The sequence below is a fragment of the Mixophyes fleayi genome, chromosome 2 (genome assembly GCF_038048845.1).
Source record: "Mixophyes fleayi isolate aMixFle1 chromosome 2, aMixFle1.hap1, whole genome shotgun sequence".
NCBI classification, from domain to species: Eukaryota; Metazoa; Chordata; class Amphibia; order Anura; family Limnodynastidae; genus Mixophyes; species Mixophyes fleayi.
Genome location: NC_134403.1, coordinates 110797761 through 110822954, shown reverse-complemented (window position 1 = coordinate 110822954; position 25194 = coordinate 110797761). Strand labels below are relative to the sequence as shown.

Below are 25194 nucleotides of genomic sequence, written 5' to 3'. Positions count from 1 at the left end.
CAAAGATCTATAAAACACATAAAAAAAACATCACTGCATCAACAGCCAAGGAATAATAATATAATCTTACAAAGGAAATCACTTTGCAGAGCAATAGACTATAGGGAGAAATGTAATAACATCTCTTATTAACTAACGGTGTCCCCTAAAGTATTGGATTGTATTAATAGAAATTAAAGCACCAACACACTGCTTACTTGCCAAAAGACCTTCATTAGTAACAGTCACAGATTTTAAAGATTGATCCCCAGAAATGTTCTTACATTTAAATACTGGTCAACTACACTGTAATCTGTAAACCGTATTCAGTTCTTACTATCTGTTCTTATTTTCTGGGCTTTGTAAGTCACTACATATTAAATATAATTTGCAGAACAAGCACGATCAGTAAACTTGTCATGATGGAGATTTGAATGCACCAAGGTCCATCTAGTACCAGACATAATATACATACATACACCTTTCCAGCATACTTGCCAACTCTCCCGGAATGTCCGAGAGACTCCCGTATTTTGCGAGAGTCTCACGGACTCCCGGGAGAGTGTAGTAACCTCCCGGATCTGCCCACTTCCTAGTGAAGTGGGCAGAATTAGATCCAAAACGCCGCCATTCCTCTGGCGGGTTTAAAATGCCGCGATTTTGGAGCCCCGCACCCCATCAGCACACCTCCCCCGGCAGGCTCCCGGAAAACAAATTTCATAAGTTGGTAAGTATGCTTTTAATATATACTGTGTAACCTGGACCTAATGGTGGCTGGCATGACAGTAGCTATTAGGCCCATTTACACTGACATGAACAGTGCTGTTATGGCTAGTGGCAGATCTACCGTACCTCCCCAAGTAAAATGGTAAAAAAAAGTAAAATAAAAGTCACATTAAAAATAAATATGTATTGTTTCTACTTATATAAATAAATATTTATTTTAGCCGAATGGTGTATTAGAGTAACAGCTGCACAGTGCTATGACCATGCATTGTGTGCATTATCCAGCCCTGCAAACATTAAATTACAATGCATTAGTCAGGGTTATTGAAGCCACTAATTTTTTGGATGTTCACAGTTCACTCCATTTATTTAAAAGAAACAAGTTCCATTTGTAATCCACTTGGATACACAAAGCAGTTAAAATTATTCTTAGTTTAAACAATACATATTGTATTTTGGTCATGAAGATATAACATTCCCACAGTCATTAAGGGATTCAGAAGCAGATTACTCCATCTATGGACAAATTGCATGCTAATCAAACCCTGGGCACCCATGAACATAATCTTTATTATGCTTTTTGCCTCTTATCATTGCCTGTTCCCTAATGTGCCCATATGAGTACATTTGACATGCTTCATTATAATTCACAACTGATATTTTACCAAAAAGTTAATTAGAATTCAATTGGCATCTAGTAAGTTCAACAGACACTGGTTTTAGGTCTGTCAGGTACCCTATAGCGACTACATCCATGAGGTAGTCAAAATATTCTATGAACAGGTACTGTTCATACAAGTATAGTACACAGGTGCTCTGTCTGTGGATCTGTAATGCTGAGTTGGTGGAACCTCAAAGGGCAAGCAAGTTCGGTATGACAATTACAAACTAATCCAGACAGTTCTTTTATTTTAGAACTATTTGCTAAACTGTAATTCCTAACATTAATTGAGTTAATCTAATGTATAAAGATAAGATTAACTCATCTAGGACACCAATTAGGCTAGGTACACACTGGAGCGTTAATAATCAGGCAAACCAGTCTCCATACAACCGTTTGGTCGGAAGTCGGGTTAGTGTGTATAATAACACGATGGTCGAATGTCGTTCCAAAGTGTTGATTGTCGACTCATTTGATTGGTCGTATTTTCCGACCAATCACCGATCAATCAAGTAGTGTGTATGTTCTCATGCTCACGATCTCCATAGAGTCATAGGGCTAGATTTACTAAGCTGCGGGTTTGAAAAAGTGGAGATGTTGCCTATAGCAACCAATCAGATTCTAGCTTTCATTTATTTAGTACCTTCTACAAAATGACAGCTAGAATCTGATTGGTTGCTATAGGCAACATCCCCACTTTTTCAAACCCGCAGCTTAGTAAATCTAGCCCATAGTCTCTTCAGCTGATGCTAGCGATGAATGTCCTGGTGAATAAATGTAGAGAGTGCTGTAGAAGGAATAATTAATTTGTTCGTTCTGAGACAGAATGTTTAGTTTCAGAGTCACAGAAGCTAACAAAATTTGTTAGGACATGTGGATAGCTATAACAAGGCGGTTTTAATCTGTCTGACAATGTGCCAATAATGAATGAATAAATATTGTGCTGTCATTCTCTGAAGACTAGAGGACCAGATGAAGAGCACAGATCTCAAGGTAAATTGTGTCAGTGTGTATGCATGAATCGCCAGACTGATCGGACCTTCAGTCGCAGGTACATTTGTTGAGACAACACGTTGATTCTTCAGTGTGTACCTAGCCTTACTCACGCAAAGGTCTGATTTCTATAGTAAGCGCTAAAGTTAGGTTTGGGCTCTTATAAGTATAATTTTGAAATTAACAAATCAGACACCAATGTGACCTGAGAGCCCAAATAAGGTAAAACAGTTTTAGGAACTTATTCACACTCATTCTGTTTAATTTGAGTTACTCTGGAATTGAAATTAAGTTTTATGAGTTAAAGATTTTGGCGGAAAAAGAGGATTGTCCTGTGAAAACTAGAAGACATAGGAGCCCTAAACTAAGAACAAAAGATTTAGTTCTTCACATACCCAGCAAAAGTTATATATTGTCTATGAGGCGAGGGGGGTGGGTGGGCATTTATTTATTTGTTAATCTCTTTATTTATAGAAATGAACAATTAGGCAATACTGTAAACAGAAGTAAAGAAACAAAATTATAGTTGAGCATAATATAATGGCAACAAACATAACAGGTTAATTATCTATTGGTAGCATAGGCATTACCACAGGGGTAATTAAAATGGATTTGGCTCCTCAGTTTCTAATCACCTACTCATTTGTCAAAGATTTTTAGGTTTTTGAAATCTAAATAGATTTGGGATTATGAGAGATGGGAGAAGTTCAGGGCAGGGGAAGATTTGGAAGAGAGGAGGCTCAAAGTTTTGACACCTCAATTAGATCCTGGGAGCGTAGAATTGTGAAATTGTACCAAAGTTTCCAAGGTTTATGGAAAGCAGATACCCTGTTGTTAAGTAGGCTGGATAAATATTGAATTAACAAAGCCTCTCTCTTGGGAGGGGCTTACTTTTTCCATTCTCTAGCGATTAAAATTTTAGTTGTGTTGCTTATCACTGTATTTGGTAAGTGAGGTAATTAGTTTATTTAAGAGTAGTACAGCAGAGTCATCAGGTATCAGGTAGTCTGTTAGATTAAGGTAATAACCATCTCCCAAAATTGTTTCTCCCAAAAAAATGTCCCCACACCTCTGCAGCCTCTCCAACAGAAGTCAGAGAACATTAGAAGGAACAAAATACCATCTGGTGTATCTGTGATTGGATGAAATGTTTAATTTGTATTGACAAAAGGAAAACTGCGTTAAGCCATATTTCTCACGCAATTCAGCAAAGGCAGGGGGAGCAAATCTCCAGAGATATGTAGACAGCGTGCCTGCTTGAAGCCAAGGGCATGAGCAGCTGGTGACATTTCCAGTAGGGGGAGGCATTTTTAATGGGGAGATGCGTAGAAATATGCATATTCTTAAAGCATATGTCAAATCACTTTTTTTTACTCATTAGCCTAATCCCTCCCCCCCCTCCAGTTAGCAGAATTATGGGGAACCCATGTCTGGGACCCTTGCACTTTGGTAGTACTCAAACCTACCACTGTTTCACTGAATCCTCTCCCAGTCATCAAAGAAGGATATTTAAAAACCAAACAGCTCTGTTCTACTTTGCAGTAAAAGTGCTGATTGGACAGACCAGAGGCTCTTTACAATCAGTGTCTATGTAGGTGCAGCACCAGTAGGGAGAGTACTTCAGAGTGGTATGGTCCCTCACACCTTATAGTTGGGGAAAGGGTGCTGGTGATTAAAAATGTATTTGTGACTGGACATATTCTTTGATCAACAAATGTAGTCAGCGATAAAGTGAGTGTGAGTTGAATAATTGAAGAGATCCTAGCCTTTACTAATTACAAATTGAATATTAGATTAAGAGTTATTGGAGGGCACCACTAAAGGAAAGTCAACACAGAACTGAATATAAAATAGAAAGTAGCTGACAACATGTAATTACATTATTGGGGTAATGCTTGTGATTTCAGCGTAAGATTCATCATAGTGGGTAGACACATAGAAAGTGGGAACTCCGTGTCACTTTGTACAACAGAGGTTATATTAAATTATGTGTAATTAAAATATTATCGGTTATCATGCTTTGACATAGAAGTGTACAATTTTCCTTTTGTTTGAATAACTCTTACTAAATATTTTGCTACACTAAAAAGATTGATACTAAGATTGCATGCATTAATTTGTGCTGCTTTGTGTTTATGATCATAGGACTATTACTGTACTTTCACACTCACTATCGTGTTTATAAACCTTGACATTTCTCATATACCAATGCTGTCTGAATATGCGTTCTCTGTGCTTGAGAATGATGTCAGTTTAATTATTGCATGATGTTTATTTATTACGTTTTCTAGCATCCAATGTAATGTCAAAACACATAATCACAGCAGCATAGATTTTAAAGGGTAGGAAGTTATCAATATTTTATAATTAATATTTGCTTCTTTCCATAAGTAGTTATGTGGATAGTTATTACACAAGCTAATATTAGAGTTGACAATTGCAAACATAAGCCAACCAACATGGAAGCAAAATCAATACGTACATTTCCCTTGGGGCCACTATTTACTGTTCGCAGCACCATTTACTTAATGGAATGGCAGTTATGTTTGCAGAATCCTTGTAACTAGCATTTTTATGTTTTAACTAAAAGCAGCTTTCTCCATGAATAACAAAAATAACATGCTTGCTTTAGTTAATGGTAAAAATATTTTAAGCTGTCATGCATCAATAACGTATGGGCTGTAGAATAGCAGGACAAAGCAACATTTTTGAAAGGAAGCAATTCAGTTGGAAAGCTTTGTTAACTTATCTTGCTTAATTTGAGTGAGATAATGCACTCATCCATAATTGTCTATTAAATAGGTTGAGCTTTCCTGCGTTTTCAAGGCTTATTTTAATTTCTGCTGATGCTGGTACTGTATCTTTCCTGTCATACAAGAGGTAAATCCTTATTAGAGACACGTTTAACAGATTATCCATGTTTTCTGCCATATGATGTTTATGCAAATCATTTGTATTTCAGAGCATGTATAAAATATGGCAGCAAGAATAGGTTAACAACCCTATAAATGGCCAGTGGTGTAAATAAAGTGCCATAGTGTAAAATCTGACCTGGGATACCAAGATATTCATAAACACTGGTGCAGCCTTTATAGCAGATGTTACTGAGTTTCTAGTTCTGAGTTCTTGCGGGGGACTGTGCTGTGCCATCATAACACAGTGCTACTGAGATAGAAAGCCTCTTGTAATTTCTAGAGGTCATGATGGTCTTTCTGCTATTGCAAACAGAGTGAAAAAACCAAGCAGTCCTGAACCTTAGTTGTTTATTGAGGTCTACACGATTCACACCTGTACATGTGCTAGCTGTAATTCTTGTATTTCTCCTTGATGTTGCTATTATGTTTAATTGCATCTATGCATTTATTTTTATGCGCATTTGTACCCACATATCTGTTATTATGCTTACTGTAATCCATACATGCCAACTTTCAAAACTTCTCCCCCGGGAGATCCCGCAAGTCATGTGACAGGGGTCGGCACGTCACCATAGCCCCGCCCCCATTATAAAATGCTGAAATTCACAGCTTTAAATAGCGGGGCAGGGCTTAATCACACGATTAAGCCCCGCCATTCAATGTAGTGAATTTCGGCGAATCCGGGAGGTTTGCCTACTCTTCCAGGAGTCCAGGAGGTCTCCCCGAAATTCGTGAGTCTCCTGGGAATACTGGGAGAGAAGGCAAGTATACTGTAATCATATATGTCCTATCAGTATGAGGATGTCCACCGCTACAGAATCTGTGATGCCCTACAAGTAAACATTGATGATGATGATGATAGTGATGAGGTTACAGTGGGGCCCCTAGAGTGCATATTGAAAGCAATTGGTATATATTACCCTAAAACTGGGAGTGAATAGAAAAAGAAAATCAGTACAAAATCAAATTCATATAAAGTCATACCTGCCAACTGAAATATAATTTACAACAAAGATAGGCAACCTGATAGAGCTCAGGTTGTCTATCAAGAAGGCCGCACATTACCCTTAATATTAGTATTAAGTTAGAACAATACATTTAATCAAAGAGACAACCTTCTGTAATAACATGTCAATATTTTAAATAAGTGGTACAAGTTATAACAATCAAATCTGACTATAAAGCAGGAGGGGCCTGAGGCCACAGACGAAGGCGTAGTGGGCCACATACAGCCCTATGGTTGTCTGATGCCCATTCAGAAGTTTCGTAAATAAGTAGAAAAATACTGGACTTACTTTATTGCAGTCAGCAGTCAGTTAATTTATGCTGTTTGCTTATAAGTCAGTAGTTCTTTTTTAATATAAATAAGTAAATACATGAACACATTCAAGTTAGTAATGAAGTGTTATAGCATTGATTTGTTTTTATATATTGGCATCCAGTCAGGGGAGGGCTGTCAAATTTTAGCCTGGGGGGCAAATCTCAACTCAGCAGCCTATTTTAAAGGAAAAAAAAATGCAGGTGGCCAAGTGTTCCAGCCCAAAGTAGCCAACTATGAAACCGGCCCGGGGGGCAGATTCCCCCTTGATCCACAGCCCAGCCTACCCCTGCATCCAGTGGTCGAATTTGAAATGTAGAAGTGACATTATATAAATGAAGTGAATGTAATGTGAGCAGTATGAGAAGTGGTGGTATATATATATATATATATATATATATATATATATATATATATATATATATACCACCGTATATACCTGCCCACTTCAACCACTGTTGGAAATCTGTAACTAATTTTTACTGATATTCTTTAATTTTTTGCAATATTACACTGCGCTTTAAGGGAATAAATGGATCAATTGTGATTATCTGATAAAATGGTTAATAGATCACCATTTTGTTAAGGGAATAGTGTCATGTCGAACAGACATCATACAAGGTGGCACAAGCTACTGAATTACACTAATGAAATAAAATTAACAATAGGTTATATAATTGAGAATCTTTTCAGTAACTTCTAAAGCAACTGTTTAAAGGGAAATCCTTTCCTTCCCAAAGTTGATAACAGGATAATTATTTATTTCTGCTGACTTTTGGTAATAAGAAAGCACATACTGTTTTTATTTTTAACTCATCTACTGGTCTGAAGTAGAATTTAGATGACTATGTAGCACACATGATGGCAATAGCCATTTTAACCATAAGTAGACAGTAGAAATTCCTAAATAAGTCAAGTGACAACATTCCAATTATAAACGAGGATATTGGCCCCCAGTACACACTGCTTTGTAAGAGTTTATTCATATATTCACGCCATATGTAATGGTAGTAATGTACATCCTACTGGAAAACATATAGGGATATTAAAAGTCACCAGCACGTTCTGTGATCATATATAAGCAAACAGTTGAGGAGAGTGGCAGGGGCTGGATGGACTGGGGGGCAGAGGGCTTCTGTCCCCCAGATTGATCCCATAGTGGGCTACCTTGGGCTGGGTCACTGGTCTACCTGCATTTTTGTCCTTTAAATGTTTCTAATAGGCTGCTGACCCGAGTCTCATTCCCCCGCTCCCCCCACTAAGCTAACATTTGCCAGCCAGCGTGGTCAGGGTGGTTAAGAACCTGTCCTAGTAAGTTCATGGGTGCGGCCTAGCGGGTCACAGATCTTAAATCAGTATTGGATGATGGTGATATTGTATATACTTTGCACAAGTTTACACATATATTAACATATAGTTTAGAGTGGCTTATTACAGCATGCTTTGCTATTTTGCTAATAATAAACATTCCTACTATTATTTAGTACATAGAGCAATTTGATCCAACGCAGTATGTTGTACATTTTCACATATATATGTGGACAGCTCTAGTGTATTTGCATGAAAATCAGTTCTAAGTATACTAACAGTGTTTAGGACATTTCTACTCTGTGTATCATCCATATGTAATAGAACAAAACAGAATGTAGCTGACATAAGACATATACTCCTGTATTTACCATCCTTACTACCTCTGTTACTATCAGTGCATGCACCATGTACCGTGGCTGATAATGACTACATGCATTTCTAGAAAAGTTTAAAGTCTCTTCTGTTTTTAGGCCAAGTTATTATTAAAAAGCATCATGTTCATTCAGAATGATATGTTACTTTTGGCCAGTCGCGCTAATGATTTCCACCTATAATTGATAGCAGAAACAGCCAAAGCCGTGCAAACAAGGAGTGAATTTGCCTGGCCTTTAATCTATTCTGCTTTCTACTGGTTACTTCTGTTTCAGAATTTATTCTTTTGTAGATCTCTAAGCTTTCTTATGGAAATTAAGCTTTTTAGAAGATTTGTACTCATTTTCAAACACTGTTACATTCATTCAAGTATGCCATTATACAGAGGCAGCTGGCTTTTATCTAGTGATATTTACTTCAAAAAGCTAAGTTAAATGGTATCATAGATTAATTCTTAGGGCACCGGAAGACCCTTTTTTTGAGAGTAGAAAGAGATTTTCTAATTACTTAGGCTACAGCAATAAAATCACTGAACATGTATACTGTAAGATTCATCATATAATGTGCCACAATACAAAGCTGCAATAAAAAACAAGTTATAAAAATCAAACATGGGAACATGACATCCTTGTCACAAATATGCATTACAACGTTTCAGTAATTTACAGCGCTACATAACATGATTTCTTGAGTACTATTTTTTTCATTCAGGAAGCAATGAAACTTCAAAAAGGGCATTATCCTCTGCAATTTCTTACATAAATCAAACTGGAAATAAGACACATTTTACAATTCAATTTAAGATCCCACTGAGACAATAATGTTGCAAGCTGTGCATTTTGCAAAGTAATATAGTAATGTCTAGTTTGCATTTTTGAAAAACCAAATTAATCACACTTTATTGAATATGTTCAAGCAAACCTAAAATCATTTATTATTAAAAATCTGTTGCAACAAATATAAACTATATTTTATACATAAAGGACAAACTCATTTATTCATTAGGATAAAACGCTCAGAGGTTGCATTTTAGAAGAACATGACATTACAATGTGAAGGAAGAGAATATGTAAATCTCAATGTGTCTTATCCAAAATAAAAAATGTAACAACTACAAACATTAACCCATTAAAGCAGTACCCTATGTATAACATATCATTTGAACCCTTTTGAAGTGGAATCTATGCAAATCTAGAAAATTCTTGTTCAACATTCGTTATATCCGAGTTCAACATCTGTCATGGATGTTTGGTGTATGGGTAACATGTTTGTCTGTTGATTACCAATGCATCTGCCATATGTCTAGCATGTTTGTAGAATGTGGTGACTTCCGGTTGTCATTTTAAATCCGGTTCTAGAATTTTTTTTGATTTGCAAATGAACCGACCTGGTTTGATCATATTTCAAACTTGCTCTAACATTTTGAGCAACTCTAATTGTAAGTTTAGATTGATAGATCAGTATATGCACTATTTAAAGAAAATATACCAGGAGTAATATGAATTAAATAGTACCGTCCTAGTGTATAAGTTGTTTTTACCACTTAAAGAGGATGTACTAACTAACATTTATATTGGATCCATTCAACAAAAGAGAAGTCAGGTTCAAGACTTTGATGTACACTTACCTTCATTTTGGGCCCTCCAGCTATGAATATTGCATTTATAATAATAGCTTGGTGGGCACTGAATGTTAATATACTCTTACATGTCTCTATTGTCATTGAGAGCTCCACAGACAGTATGGAGAAATTTGTTTCCACTCACATATCGTAGGCTGGGTACACACTACAGAAAAATTCTCCCAATGTGATATCGTTAACGATTTTACCAACGACTGGAAAAAAAAATAAGGGTGATCAGCATGCAGATTCATATGTACACACTATACATGTTTTGTACGATTTACCTTCAGACCTGTACTCTTTGTCTGTCAAAACCACTGGCTGAAAAGATCATGACTCTGCACACTCTATAGAGATCTATGGCCACTGCCGGTCATGAGTGCATGCACACTGCAGAATTGGAACAACATTGTTCCGTCATTGAATGACATTTTTAGGCCGGTTTTAAAGACAAATGAAACAATATGATGTGCTTTGGAAAGATGATTGTTCATTGTTGGAGTGTGCACACTAATGAGATATCGAGTCAAACGGTCTGATAATCGTCTGAAACCCCCTTAGTGTGCACCAAGCTTTACTCTCTTATTATAAGTTTAAATGACTTGGTCCACTGCTGGCAGACAGATTGGGATTTGGAATTTGGATTTTATTGTACACTGACTACCACTTGAGTTAAAAGGATCTACAAAACCACTACTCTACATCTTCTTTAGCAATGTGGGAGAGCTGCAGGTAGAAGTGATGTAACAGGGGGGGGGGGGGGGAGATAGTTCTCTCCTCATTTTTTGTGTCTCAAAGACTCAAAGATATTAAAATTGGAGTCAGGTGGCATTTCAACCAAAGTTTTGGATGCTTCAAATCCCACACATCTTTAAAGAAGCACTGGGTGTGCCAAGATTCCTGCTGCATTGAGAACAATCTGTATCAGGGGTTGGCAACACCCGGCCTGCGTGTCAGATGTGGCACAGGGGCCACTTCTATCTGGCATCCCAGTGCTGCAGTTGCTTCAGTAAAGCAGCTGATGTTGACCGAAAAAAATGCGCATGCTTCTTTACTGAAGCTGCTCCCAGGTTTCTGTAACAGAAGATGTGTCTCACAGGGTAAGTAAGAGGAGCACTAAAAATTGAGGGGCACATCTAATTGGCAGGCTATGAATATCGGGGACAACTATGTGACATACCATGAATTGACAATTATGTGGCATACTATGTATAGCGGGGACGATTATGCGGCATATTATGAATAGGGAGACGATTATTCTGCATATTATGAATAGGGGGGACAATAATGTGGCATACTTTGAATAGGGGGGTGATTATGTGGCATATTATGAATAGGGGGACAATAATGCAGCATACTATGAATAGGGGGGGGTGATTATGTGGCATATTATGAATAGGGGGGACAATAATGTGGCATACTATGAATTGGAAGGACAAATATGTGGCATGCTATGAATTGGGGGGGTGGGACTGTGGCATACTATGAATTGGGCAGACAACTGTGGCATACTATGTTTTGGGGGGGGTGGCAACTGTGGCATACTATGAATTGGGAGGCCCAATATGTGGCATACTATGAATTGAGGGCACAACTTAGTGTTGTGATATGATTTAGGAGCACAACTATGTGGCATAATATGAATTGGGGGCACAACTATGTGTCATGATATGTTTGTGAGCTCAACTATGAAGCATTATATGAATTGGGGGCACAATTATGAGTCATGATATTAATTTGAGGCTCAACTAAGTGGCATAATACAAAGTGAGGGCACTACTTTGTCATAATTTGAACTGGGGCACTACTATTTGCTGGTCCCATTGCTATTAGTATAATATTATCATCATAAAATAAGGCATAATCAAATATATATATATATATATATATATATATATATATACATACACACACCCAACTGGAACTCCTGGGCTTGACTAGATGTCCCTGAGCTAACATAGACATTTGTATTCGAGCTTTATTAAAGTTAAAATACATATGTTGTAATGTTTAAGCATTATTAGGACTACCAGCAAGTTTTTTGAAGTTATTGTAACAATGATATCAGGACCATGACACAGTGCTCTGGAAGGGCGCTCATATTAAATTGCAATGCTGGAGAATCAATATGCATACAAGTTTATATGTTGTGTTATCTCTTCATATGACAAAGGTTAGATTTGTGAAGAAGCCACGTAGCCTTAACGCAATAAAGTTATAAGTCAGTAATGTAGTATTTGTGGGCCTCCTTGAATGCAAAAGGATTCCTGTAATGCACCTGGAATGTTATCCATTACATGGATACCTAAAGTATATGTCACCATATAAAAGAAGAGGACAAGACAAAGAGATATGATGTGAGATGTAGTATCTGTTTTACGGGGTGCATTATTCTTTATAATACACACGTTTCCCTAATGAATACTGATATTATGATACCAGAAACTTCCCGATTATAAGTTATGACATCACAACTCACTGTTTATACAGATATTATTAATAGCAGTTTCTAAATATATTATTACCACTTGTGTTTTATATTTATCTGGTATATCATATTGTTTCCTGTGATTCTTTCTGTCTACACTGTGTAGGATTTTAGAGGGTGGAAGAGTGGGAAAGAGAGACTTGGCAAATGGCTTAGATCAGGACTTTCCAACTGAAGGTCTGCAGGCTAAATGCGGGCCCCGAAGGCTTGTCTCTCACCTTACCTTAGACTCTTCTTGTGTCACACTACAGATTTAGGCCTGCTGGTATATCGTTAATATAGAAATGCAGCCCTGTTAAATTAATAATTCTCAGTCCTGGCTTAGAGTCAGAAGATGTATATCTAGCCTCTCCATAGTGCCATTTGTGAATTATCTATTGCTCTTCTAACATACTGAAGGATAATCACATTACGTTACATCACCTCAACTTGAAAGATTCCAGCCAATCTATGCCAATGAGGATCAAACATGGAAAGCATACCCCTGTCCAGTTCAATATACTTTTATCACAGTGACTATAAAATATGACTTCCACAAAAACTGCTTATGTGTCTGAGCTGACACATTTCTGTTTTACATTTTCCCAGTGGTTTACTAAATGAAAAGATCAAAATATGTGAAATCCATAATCTTGCGTAGGGCAACTTCAAAGATCCTAAAATCAAATCATGTATATTCATTTCTACAGGGAGCAGTGATGGTTCTTGGGAGAAAGAAAAACTTCAGTCTCTCCCTACCCAAGGATCACAAGCCTCTGTTAACCATCCCAACTTGCCTGGACAGCATAACCTTCCAGTTACTCATCCTCTCAACTCTCTTCAACAGAATCACCTTCTACCAAATGGTACGAGATGCTGCCATTCATCTCTCATAACTATTACTTATACAATAGGCATTCTTTACATAAGTTGTTTAAAACGGTAGCCATACTGAAAAATGAAACCACTTATTTCAAAATTCTGGGCAAGGAGCATCATCTTTTTTATTTAAATGTGAAACTGATACATATGATATTCTAACTTAAATCAGTTTTTGCTGAATGGAGCTGCTTTGGTGATGGATAGCACAATGTTCTGTATACTGAGCAAAGAAAACATTTTAAGTCAACGTTTTTTAAGTGTGATATGACAATAATAATTTCGATGTATATATATTTTAATTAGTCTGTTGCAGTTTACTATTACTGCCACAATGACAGTTCATTCATAGAATTCGTTGTGCACACTTTTAAGGAAATATGATAGCATGCGCTGAGCAACTTTGGAATGATTTTCTGTGTAAACGAACTTGTTCTGGCATTCAAGGAAAGTATAGATTTACAGGTCATCCTTCTCTACAATATATCAAATTATTCCACATCAGGAGGAAGTTGTTTATAAAGATGCAATTAAACATCTGTGAAGCCTTTTACATACTTGAAAATTAATTCAATTATGTTCCTTGTTTTAAAATAACTAGTTATGTTTCATAATAAAACATCTAGAAAATTCTGATGGCCAGCTGGATAGTTTAAGAAAATGTTGTTTTTTTTGCAAGTTGCATATGATTATTTTTGTTCATGTAAAATATTTAACATAATTACATTAATGTATCAAGGGATGTATCAGTACTTGTAAATAAGGATATCTTTTATATAAGATTATTATATTATAACAAAAACATTTGACATGACCTGATGGTGAATATTTTTACTTTGATCATCAAAAGTGTTTTTGTTTATTTGAAATGTTTCCTCACTATACTTTACATGTGGAAGATTCTGAAACCTGGGGCAGGTCCACCATTCTGGTTCATACTGTAAATAAATACATAAATAAATAATATTCTTAAATAATTGTTCAATCTAGAATTGCTAAATTAGACAATGCAAATATTTGTTCACTCCATTTTCATAGATTGCAATGGATAAGCTCTCAAAATGGCCTTTGCCTAGTATTTTGTAAAAGTATGCAATTAATAGTAGTAATAATAATAATAATAATAATAATAATAATAATAATTAAAAAAATAATTCATAATTGTTCAAAGGTTGACTTTTTTTGCCTATATTGTGTGATTATTGTTATTAAAAATATCGTATTAAAACGCTGTTTTTGTAAAAAAGTGTGTCTCATCTACGTCTCTTTTTTGATGGGTAAACGGAGGAGAGACAGGCATTGACATTGAAATCATTGCTCTCTATGTACGTACTCTGGTGCAGTGCACATGACTCTTTCCAAAGCAGATGACAAAACAGGGATGGAGAAAGGTAGAACATGCTTTACCATTCCCTGCCCCTGCTGTGTCATGAGATGTCTGTGTGCACTGTAATACAGATTTCTTTTTTTTCTCATTCTCAGAACAGAATGAAAGCGTTATCTAACTAACATTTGATTGCACAAACTATAAATCATCCATATTCTTTAAGTGTACTAAGTATTGAATGAATCATCATCAAATTACAAGCAAAATGAAACTATTCACCAATGTGCCTTTCATAGCCCTGTGCTGAGACAATTTTGGCAGAGGATCCCGTCTGTTAAATGAGAGTACCCCTGAGCTTTTTGAAGCCAAGATGGAGGAAATTTGGGCTTCCTAACAGTGTCTTCCTTCCCCATCCTTGGACTTTTCTGTAGTGTAGGATGTTATTGTCCGGTGTTCTCCTCCAAATTGTGCTGTAGTGTAGAGGACTGAGCACAGTGCACACTGTGGTGGTTTAGAGCTCTGGCAGACATCATCATTCACGGCCCCCACCATAAACACATATTCACCATTCCTGCAGTGCAGGAACAGTGAGTGTTATTTTTACATCTTTAACCCCATGAATGCTAAGAACGAGCGAGAGCACAGGTATATGTGGAGTCACATATTTTTTTTAAATAAAGAAAGGCATAAATTTACATGTGTATGATTGGATAGAATGGCACAATGCTAAGTGACCTGTGTATCTCCAGAACTTCCACATGTAAAACTTTTAGCTTAAGAAACAACTTAAACCTAAACAAAAGCCAAGTACACATTTGTGTGTTGTAATAAATAACTTACATGTAACCTTGAAAAAATAGTATGAATTGTAAACACAATACTTTATTTTCTAGGTCTGGAACTTCCGTTTATGATGATGCCACACCCCCTAATACCTGTAAGCCTACCTCCAGCTTCTGTTACCATGGCAATGAGCCAGATGAACCACCTCAGTACAATTGCAAACATGGCTGCAGCTGCACAAGTACAAAGTCCGCCCTGCAGGGTTGAAACATCTGTAATTAAGGTATTTTGCTTTATTTCTGTAAATATTTTGTTGATGTGTTTGTTTGATGGCTGGAACCATTCAGCAACTGACATAAAGGGGGGAATTCAATTGGCTGCGATACTTTAAAAAAATAACGCAGACTGCTTAAATACCGTTATTAAGGTAGACTCAATGCCATTTTTTTTGCCCGGTTTAATTTACCGCAATAACGGTAATAGATTTAACGTTGCGCTAATTCAGGGAGGATTGAATCCCTCCCATAGAGCTAGATTAATTTCTAAGCAAAGTGCCACAGGAGCTTCGCAAGTTTAGACTCTGCTTATTTTCAGTGAGTGGAGATTCCTGTACCTTATTACCCAGAATGGTGTACAGGAGCGCACCGCGTGAGGCTCCGCCTGCATAATTGAATTCCCCCATATTGTCTAGAGTAACAAAATTGAAGGTGCAAAGGAAAATAATGTACAGTATATAATAGAATATATTGCAGAAATTTACATAGGCTAAGTCAAGATGACAGAAAAAGAGTTAGGAGGGGGATTAACCAAGGCTATAAGACACTGAACTTATGTAACATAAATGGTCCAAAGGTAGTCAGAATTTAGCATGAGGTTTAGCATTTTGAGGTTTATAGGACCTATTAGTGGTCTAATATCTGCACCGTTTTTTGCTTAAAAAAAAAAAAAGGATATATTTTCTATAATCATTGGTTGTTCTTCTGTCTATTATACCAACTGACTAGAATGTGTTATGTTTCCATGTCACTGCTTCTCACATTGAGGTCTCGCAAATTGCAGATATTCAGTAGTTTTTCCCATGGTAACACATAAATCAATTAGTGACGTGGTCTATAGTAGCGCGTGGACCAGACCCATGAGCATGCGGACTGTTTTTAGACCTGTTTCCCCTCTATTTTGTTTTTTGACATATCAAGATTCCTGCAGCCCTGTTGCACTTTGCTCAAGGTCTGACACAGTTATAGTTCCCCACAAAACGGTATACACTTTAACTTTGGAAGCTCTTTTCTCTCAACTGTATCCATCTGCACATATCATAGTGGCGGATTATAATAGAAGGCAGTGAGGCCGAGACCATTCGCATTTAAAATATGGAAGTGCAAGTATGACCTTAACAAAAGATAAAGTGAGCTTGGTGTGAGGGACTTAAAGCATATTTCATCACACTGGATGATATGTGATATTCTATTAAATGTTATATATTACAATCACTTGGAGTATAAGTATATATTAATAAATGATATTAAAGAATTCTAAGTATTTAAAGGAATGAGCATACAGTAAGTTAGCACAATGCCTTGAGTACTGCACAGGCATTTTTTATTTTATTTATTTTAGAATTCATTTTTGCACTTTTATATTTTGAGAGGATCAGGGAGACCTGATCCAAGCCCCCCCCCCCCTTTCCCTCCCCACGCATCTCTGCAGCAGTCGCTTACTTGTAATATTGACCTAATGTTAGTTGACATACCAGCTAGCAATAGATAACTGTTGAGTCCGCTGTTTATACAAATTAGTGGATCAGGAAGTGATTAAAGAGATCCTGATCAATTTCATAGGCATAAAGAGTGAGTGTTTGTAGTATATAAAGAGTTAATTATACTTTTAATATTTCTATAGGTTAACAACAGTTTATGGTAACAAAATGTAACATACAGTATATAAGTGTTCCACACAAGATAGTTTACAGTAGCTAGAAACAGAAATGATTGTTCAAAAGATTCTGCTAAAGTCCTTCTTACATATTGTTACAATACCGCTGAAGAGACTATTCAGAGGACTCCAGAGCATTGTGTATGTTTATAAAGCTTTGAATAAGACTCTTACATGATAAAGCTGAATAAATAAAAAAGATTACTTTTATTGTTGGAATAGAAAATATTATTCAGATTATCATGATTATAAACAGCTTTAAAATGATACTAAGAAAGCAGTACCTTAGGTCAACCTGTCTGAAATTACATTTTGAGGACTCTACATAGTTTTATGGGATGTATTATGTAGCTGCCTTGGCCTCATGCTGAGAGATTTTTTGAATCTGCCCTTTCTGAAATGAGATGAGCATTAGATGTCCTTTTGTAATAGAATGTTTAGATATATGAGATGAGTGAATGGCAGAGGAGCTGTAACAAGCAAGGATAGCTGAGTCTCATAGTCATGAATCACTCTGTGTATGATTACCATGACCTGTACATGCCGAAGACATAAAGGAGGGATATTTTCATGCATTTTACAATGTTGCAAAGGATTACGTCAAATGCAGTGATTGTCTTCTAAACCATATATCTGATTATATTTTATGACTTGATTAGCTGCAAATATAGCAAACCTACAAAACGGCATTGTGAAAATAAGTTTTTTTGACAATTATTTTAGCAGCAAATCTTCAGAATATTGAAAATCTTCAAGAACAAATATTGAATCACCTTTAAAAGCAAAAGTAAAAAAAATAAAACATTTGCATGATAATGTCTTGGAATAAAGGAAACTGCACAAATAATGTAGAATTAGAATTAAAGTCCTTGTTTTTATTGTTGTTATTTTTTTGCAAATACATAAATAATTATAAATGCATAGCCATTATGACAGTTATTTACCTATTGTTACATGTTTGTCTATGATAATTAAAAAATCTAAAATAATGAATTAGCTTCATTTTCTTCTCCTCATATTACCAATAGGAACGGGTTCCAGACAGTCCATCCCCTGTACCTTCTCTTGAAGATGGCCGAAGACCGGGCAGTCATCCTTCTTCTCACAGAAGCAGCAGTGTTTCCAGTTCTCCAGCAAGGACTGAAAGTTCTTCAGACAGAATTCGTATGTCATATAATTTTTTTAAAAATTTACCCCATAAGACTTACCTCATTAGCTTTTATTGCCAGTAAATATAATTTCTAAACTGCAAAATATGTAGATGTACAAAACATTTAGGGGGAACTTTTCTAAGAAGCACTTTGCTTCTTAGTGGCTTTCATCCTCAAACCACAGGATTTATACAAAATATAAATGGCTGGCAATGTGTGGTGGTTTAATAACCTTTAAGTTACATGTGGTTTAGCCAAAACTGCATGCGGTTTAAGCCACATCATCTGATAAAACTTGATGTAAACCATCATGTTTTACCTTACATTAGCTGGGGAAAAATATAATGTAAAAACACCCCCTCCCTTCCTCTAACAGCTTGTGCTACTCCGAGCCGGGCTGGGTCTTCTTGGAAGGGGGCAACCAAATGATTGGTCCCCACAGCTAGAGATGCCCTGGGTGTCTCTGCAGACTGTTCCGGAGACAAATTGCGGCATTTCGCGGCCAATCGAATTCCTCCCATATTCTGTTCATACTATTTTCTGTTGTGTTGTTTCCACACTAAATACTTTAATGGATCTTCTTCTTGTCTTGATCCAAAGTAATCCTTATGGTAAAAAATGAAAAACCCTCATATACTAAGTGGAATGCTTATGAGGAACTCCCGTCGCCAAATTTCTTAATTTGGTAATCCTGCCTACTTTAGGTGGGAGTGGTCTATCATCCGATTATATCATATCAAGATAAAAAGAAGACATAAATATTTTATATGGTGCCAACATAATTATAGATTTCTATTAATAACGGGGCACACTTATATATTTCTATGGATACAGGGGCACAGTTTTATTTTCATTACACTAAAGGGGCACAATTAGTTTGTTTTTCTCCTAAGGGGACCAAACCTTGCACTTGTAGCACAACAAAAAGGGCCACTATATTTTAAACTTTGTACCCTGGTACCCACCGGGCCAGGGGAAACCGGAGAAGCGCCGTGCTACTAAGCTTTGGGCTGGGTATACCTAAAGGTCGCAGCAGAGTTTTTTTTCTTACATTCTTTATTTTTTAATTTATTTTTACATGTTCTGACAGCCAAGATGACAGACAGACATAATGCAGTTTGAACTAACTCGCCACTCACAACAACTCCTTTTACCAGCAGGATTTCTTGTGGTTTGTCAAACTGCAGCTTGATAGATTTAGCGATTTGTGTTCTTACCATGCAAAAAATAGTCATGGATATATCTAATGTGGTACTTTGAAAGGCAGCAGTTTTCAGTGGTTTGGCATTTAGTAAATCTGACCAACAAAATCACTGGAAAACTAACAGTTTAACACAATCTTATGTAAATTTCCTATTAGATTTTTTTCTTACAAATACTAACGCAACTTCGCAAATGCTTTGTGCCATTATTTGAATGATTACTTGTCAACATAGGAGACACATGTAGAAAAAGTTAAAACATCACTGTAAAATTCTGCTATAACTTTTGAACCATCACCTGCAAAGTTTACAGTTTTCTTGTAAAATACTGCTCATTTGAGACTTACTCATGTCTTAAGTCTAAACAAGTCACAAGAGTAAATTAGACATCAGGACTATCTGTTTAATGTGTCAAATTTGTACTTTTACATTTTTTAAATACATTGGTAGATTTACAAGGTGGAAACATGGTCTGCTGTCACCTGCTACCCCGGGAGCTCACCCCAAACATGCAATTTCTACACTTTGATGCTCATTGCAATATGCTGTCCTCCTTTTTATATGATAGCACAATACAAGGCATATACCTGCACCTAGTCTGCATGCAGCTAGGAATGACCAGAGCTACTCTGATCAGAAAGGGAAAAATATTGCACCCCCCACACATTCCATCTTCACATGCTAAACCATGCAATCACCTATATAAAGTAACACAGTAATGCAAAAGTAGGCTCATGACATCACAAAACATTGAGCTTCAGGCCTGCATATTACAGCTTTGTAAAACACCCTTATATTGAATCCATTAATAGAATTAAAACATTAACATTGCTTTTATTTAACGGTATTTTAATTATTTCAGTTGTGTATCTCTAACTTTTTAATGATTTGCTTTAATAGTGAGCATGCTAAAACAATGGCAGTATCAAATCAATTAATTAAAAATGTCTTGTCTAGCTGTCCATCAAAACGGCCTCTCAATGAACCAGATGCTGATGGGTCTGTCTCCAAATATTATACCTGGTCCAAAAGAAGGTGATCTTGCAGGTCATGAAGCTGGACATGAGGCAAAAAGGATACACATGGAAAAAGGTTGGTTTTTATGTAAGAGGATTTCTACTAAATAAATATTAATATTTACAAGTTGTGCAAAAATACAATGTTATGTTTTGTTTGTGTCATGTATTAAGGGATTGCCTTTTAAACAATTGAAAGGAGTTGGGTTGTTGAGTAGTTACAGTAAGGGGCACATATAAACACAGTAAATAATATATGTGTAAACAGTGAGTTCAAGTGGCATCACTTATAATCGGTGGGTTCTACAGTCGTCACGTCAATGTTCATTAGCAAGTCGTATATTATAAGGGACAATACACCCCCTACTATAAATTGTTATGTATATTATAAACATACTTGCCAACTCTCCCGGAATGTCCGGAAGACTTCCGAAATTCGGATAGGTCTCCCGGACTCCCGGGAGAGCAGGCAAATATCCCGCAAACGGCATCTTGCTGTCAAAATGACGTGATTCGTGGTGAATCACGGCATTTTGGCCCCGCCCCCAGCGACAAAAAACGGCATTTTGTAGCGGGGGCATGGCCAAAATGATGTGATTCACAGCGCCCCCCCCCCCCCTTCTCGCCCTCCAGCCCCGCCCCCCTGCCTGGGATCTCCCGGAAAGAAGTTTAAAAAGGTTGGCAAGTATGATTATAAATCATCTGAAATTTCTTTGATTTGTATAAAAGAACTCAGCCTATAGCGCTGTGCTTTTATATGGTCACAGAAGTCCTTGGTGACTTCTAACATCCACGTAATGTGCAGGATTATCTTTACATACTAGTACCAAGCTCTTTGAAAAAGAAATGATTCTGTTTTGAGGAACACCATTGTTTATGTAGTTAAATACGGTTTTTAATTGTCTAAGATTTTACTAACTTTCTCCTGCTGATAATATGATCATACTGGGACTTACATGTTCATATGCGCTACAGTATATCTAGACTACTGCATCATGTCTATGGATTTTAATAAGGCAAATTGCACAACAGCAGACCAGATTACCTGTAGAAAACATTTCTATGAATTGGTGTAAACATTTACTTTTCAGTTCCCACCTTAAGATTATATTGCATCATGGTGCATGTCTCTTATTTTGTTGCTTTATTCAAACAGCTATTTCTTAGTTTAATGTGATGTGTAATTGTATCGCAAGATAAAAAATATTTAGTGTACCAGGCATTGTTAGCCCTTTTTCTTCTTTAGACTTGTAAGTCAAGATTTGTTAAATAAGTTACAAAATAAAATAACGGTTTTCTCGCTGTACTCCCATAGATTCACTTAGATTCACATAGATACACTCAAAAACTTATGACACTTCAATTGTAAAAATCATTGTTTCCATATGTATATTGGTAAGTAAAATATGGCAGAAAGGTTAAAAGAAAACATTTTATGCTACATATGCATAATTATACATGTATTCCTGTAACACTGTTAATCATTAAGACAAACATATAAATACATGAATAACGCCATGTTTAATGAATATATAACTAAACAGTAAATTAATTAATAGGGTTTCATTGCAAGATTTTAGTAAGAACTCTGACGAGATTTTGTATCCACTGAAATTTTCCGGAGACAAATTGCGGCCATTTGTATTCCCCCCAAATTGTTGTCATACTATTTTTTCTAGTGCCGTTTAATATAGCTTCTATATGTTGTATAACACAACTACTTATCTACATCAGAGTTGTTAAACAGACAGAGTCTGTGCCAGATGCAGAACTCTGAGGCATTTTATGGTGCCCAATATCAATTATAATCTGCATAGTTTGTTTTAATGACATTATTTTGAAATATTAGTTATCCCATGACCATGTGGTTATAAAATGTATGCATCCTTCAAGTACTTCAGTTACTTATGTAGCACTGACCTATCTGATATAATACTATATCTCTGTACCAATAGATCTGCATGGTATTGTAGCACCATCTATACAGGAAAACTGTCAGATAAAAGAGATAACCCTTTGTATAATAGTACCCTTAGGATACAATAAGATAAATAAAATGTAAGATGGAGGCACAATTCTAAAAAACTAAATAATTACTAAGTATAGTCATGTTTTGAAAACCCAAAAGGAAAAGGGGAAGTTAAAAACAATTATAGATTCAGATATGGTCTGATATTCTTTTTCATTGTCTATGTTCACTGTATAGACAACTTAGTATTCCCAATTATTTGCTATATTTTATGCATATACTCTATATACAGTATTACTATATATATACTATATATACTCTATATATACTATACTATATCTATATATTAATTGCATAAGTACAACTTTTATGAGTGACTTATTTCTATTATGCCATTGTCTGAAAAATATTGGCGTTATAATCGATTGCATCGTTTTGCAGCTAAGTCGCAAAACGACCGCCCACCATTTACAACAATGCATTACCATTGTCCTCTGGGAAATGTGACAGTTGGAAATATACCTGTGCACCTGCTGGTTGATCTGGAAACTATAACAGTTAATGAACTCTCTCTGTGCACCTGCTGGGTGACCTGGAACATGTGACCTACTGGGTGGTCTGAGAACTGTGACAGTTATTTGCAGCCACATATATAAGCATGTCTTGCAGAGACCATGCCCAGCAATGTAACTTTGATGAAAGAATTAATACATATATTGTAGTGTATAAAAAAAAATCTTTTGTTCCTCTAATACATTATTTGATAATATCTTTATGTATTCATTTTACTCCACTGCTAAAATTTCTACATATAATGTAGTATATAAAAAGTTATTAAATTATGTCAATAAAGTAATTTAGTTTTTACATTTCAGTATAATTTAAGGCGGTTACCGTCGGGTTCTTCTAGTATATACTATATATCATCAACATATATTTCTATAGCGCCAGCAAACTGCAAACATAGTGCTTTGAAATTGGGAACAAACACATTAATAAAATAATACTGGGTATTACAGACAGAGAGATAAGAAAGCCCTGCTCACAAGTTTACAATCATATACCATACTATGTGTACTATATATACTCTTGTATACTACATATACTACCTTAACTTTATATACAGTAGGTGGCACTGTTTGTTTGATATGTATAATTTCTTACTGAAATGTAATTTTAATCCCATTTTTCTGATAAATCCTTGGTCTATGAGCAGCCATCTCTATTAAACTTTTTTGCTTTACATCTTATTTATCCACTATAACCAACAGTGTACCTTGTACTGTCAATTGTACTGATCATATTGACTATTAGTTCCATAAATATGTCAAGCTATAATTCTCCTTCTTCTTCTCCTTCCTCCTCCTTCCTTCCTCCTTTTACCTTCCTCCTTCTTCTTCCTTCTTCTTTTCATGAATATCAAGGTTAAATTAAGGATAAATTAATAGAATACTTACATGTTACTGATATTACCCTCCTTCACATACAAATGTAAGATATGTAGCTTAATTGCAGCAGTTGATAGAATTATACTGCGCTAGACTGGAAACATAAAGAGACAATACAGTGGATATATTTGTTCTATTAAAGGTTATTGTATAGATCACACCACATGAACAATTGTTAGCTGCTGTATATTAATGTCTATTACTTTGCATCATCATTATATATACAGTATATATTTATTTTTATTTTACCAAATAACTTTATTTCAATAAATTTATAAAATTATGTTGCATAAACTGATTTGAATATTGATATAAAAATATCACCTATTTTTAAATAATTATGGTTCTTTCTCTGCATCTAAATTACATATATTTGATAACTGAACACATATTTTTCTATACAAGTGTTATAGTCCGCATTCCACAATCGGTTCCTCTCCTCCCCTAGTTATCTTCATACAATTGAGCTTTAGAATGCATGCATCAATTGTTCTCTGAAAACCCACCTCTTCAGACAAACTTATAATATTCCTCAACCACCCTCTAAATCTCCTTAGCTTACCCTATTACCACCCTCTACACAGCTAACACCTGACAACAACCATCTGACATAGTTGTGTGACTGAGCATACAGCTCCCTAAATACTTTTTAACCTTTGTATTCTAGCTGGACAAATATGCAATATGATGTAGCCCGTACCCTTGTGTATGAAACCATTACTCCATAGATTGTAAGCTTGTGGGCACGGGGGCCCTCTTACCTCTCTGTATGTATTACCCAGTATTGTTTTATTATTGTTTTCTCCCAATTGCAAAAAGCTACAGAATATGTTGGTGCTATATAAATAAATGTTGAGGATAATGATGATGGTCAGACAGGTGGAGAAATCTAACCAACTAGTAAAAGAGTAATGTGAAGCTTGTAAGATGATAGCTTCTGGCTAGTTTATCATATTAAAAGAAGAAAGGGAAGAAATACTATTATTGTATAATTATCACACATTTATCACTGCAAAGATTTCCTGCGTCTGCCACTGTTCTACTAAATACAGCAGTGTAAAAATTGCATGAAAATCACAGCAACACAAGTTCAGAAATAAATTTGAAATCTTTTAGATGAC

The 25194-nt window shown here is 35.9% G+C and overlaps 1 protein-coding gene across 7 annotated transcripts in view; it reads left to right on the top strand.

Annotated features, from left to right (window-relative positions):
• Window positions 1-25194, top strand: part of DACH1 (dachshund family transcription factor 1) — a 305348-nt gene that overhangs the window by 204656 nt on the left and 75498 nt on the right. For 3 of the 7 annotated variants that reach the window (XM_075199811.1, XM_075199808.1, XM_075199806.1), the window contains 4 exons: window positions 13077-13232; window positions 15466-15638; window positions 18316-18451; window positions 20598-20732. In XM_075199811.1, the coding sequence (XP_075055912.1) occupies window positions 13077-13232; window positions 15466-15638; window positions 18316-18451; window positions 20598-20732 (600 nt within the window). Of the gene's footprint in view, window positions 1-13076; window positions 13233-15465; window positions 15639-18315; window positions 18452-20597; window positions 20745-25194 lie in introns of all 7 variants that reach the window. The other 4 variants (XM_075199809.1, XM_075199807.1, XM_075199812.1 and 1 more) reach the window with 3 other exon arrangements.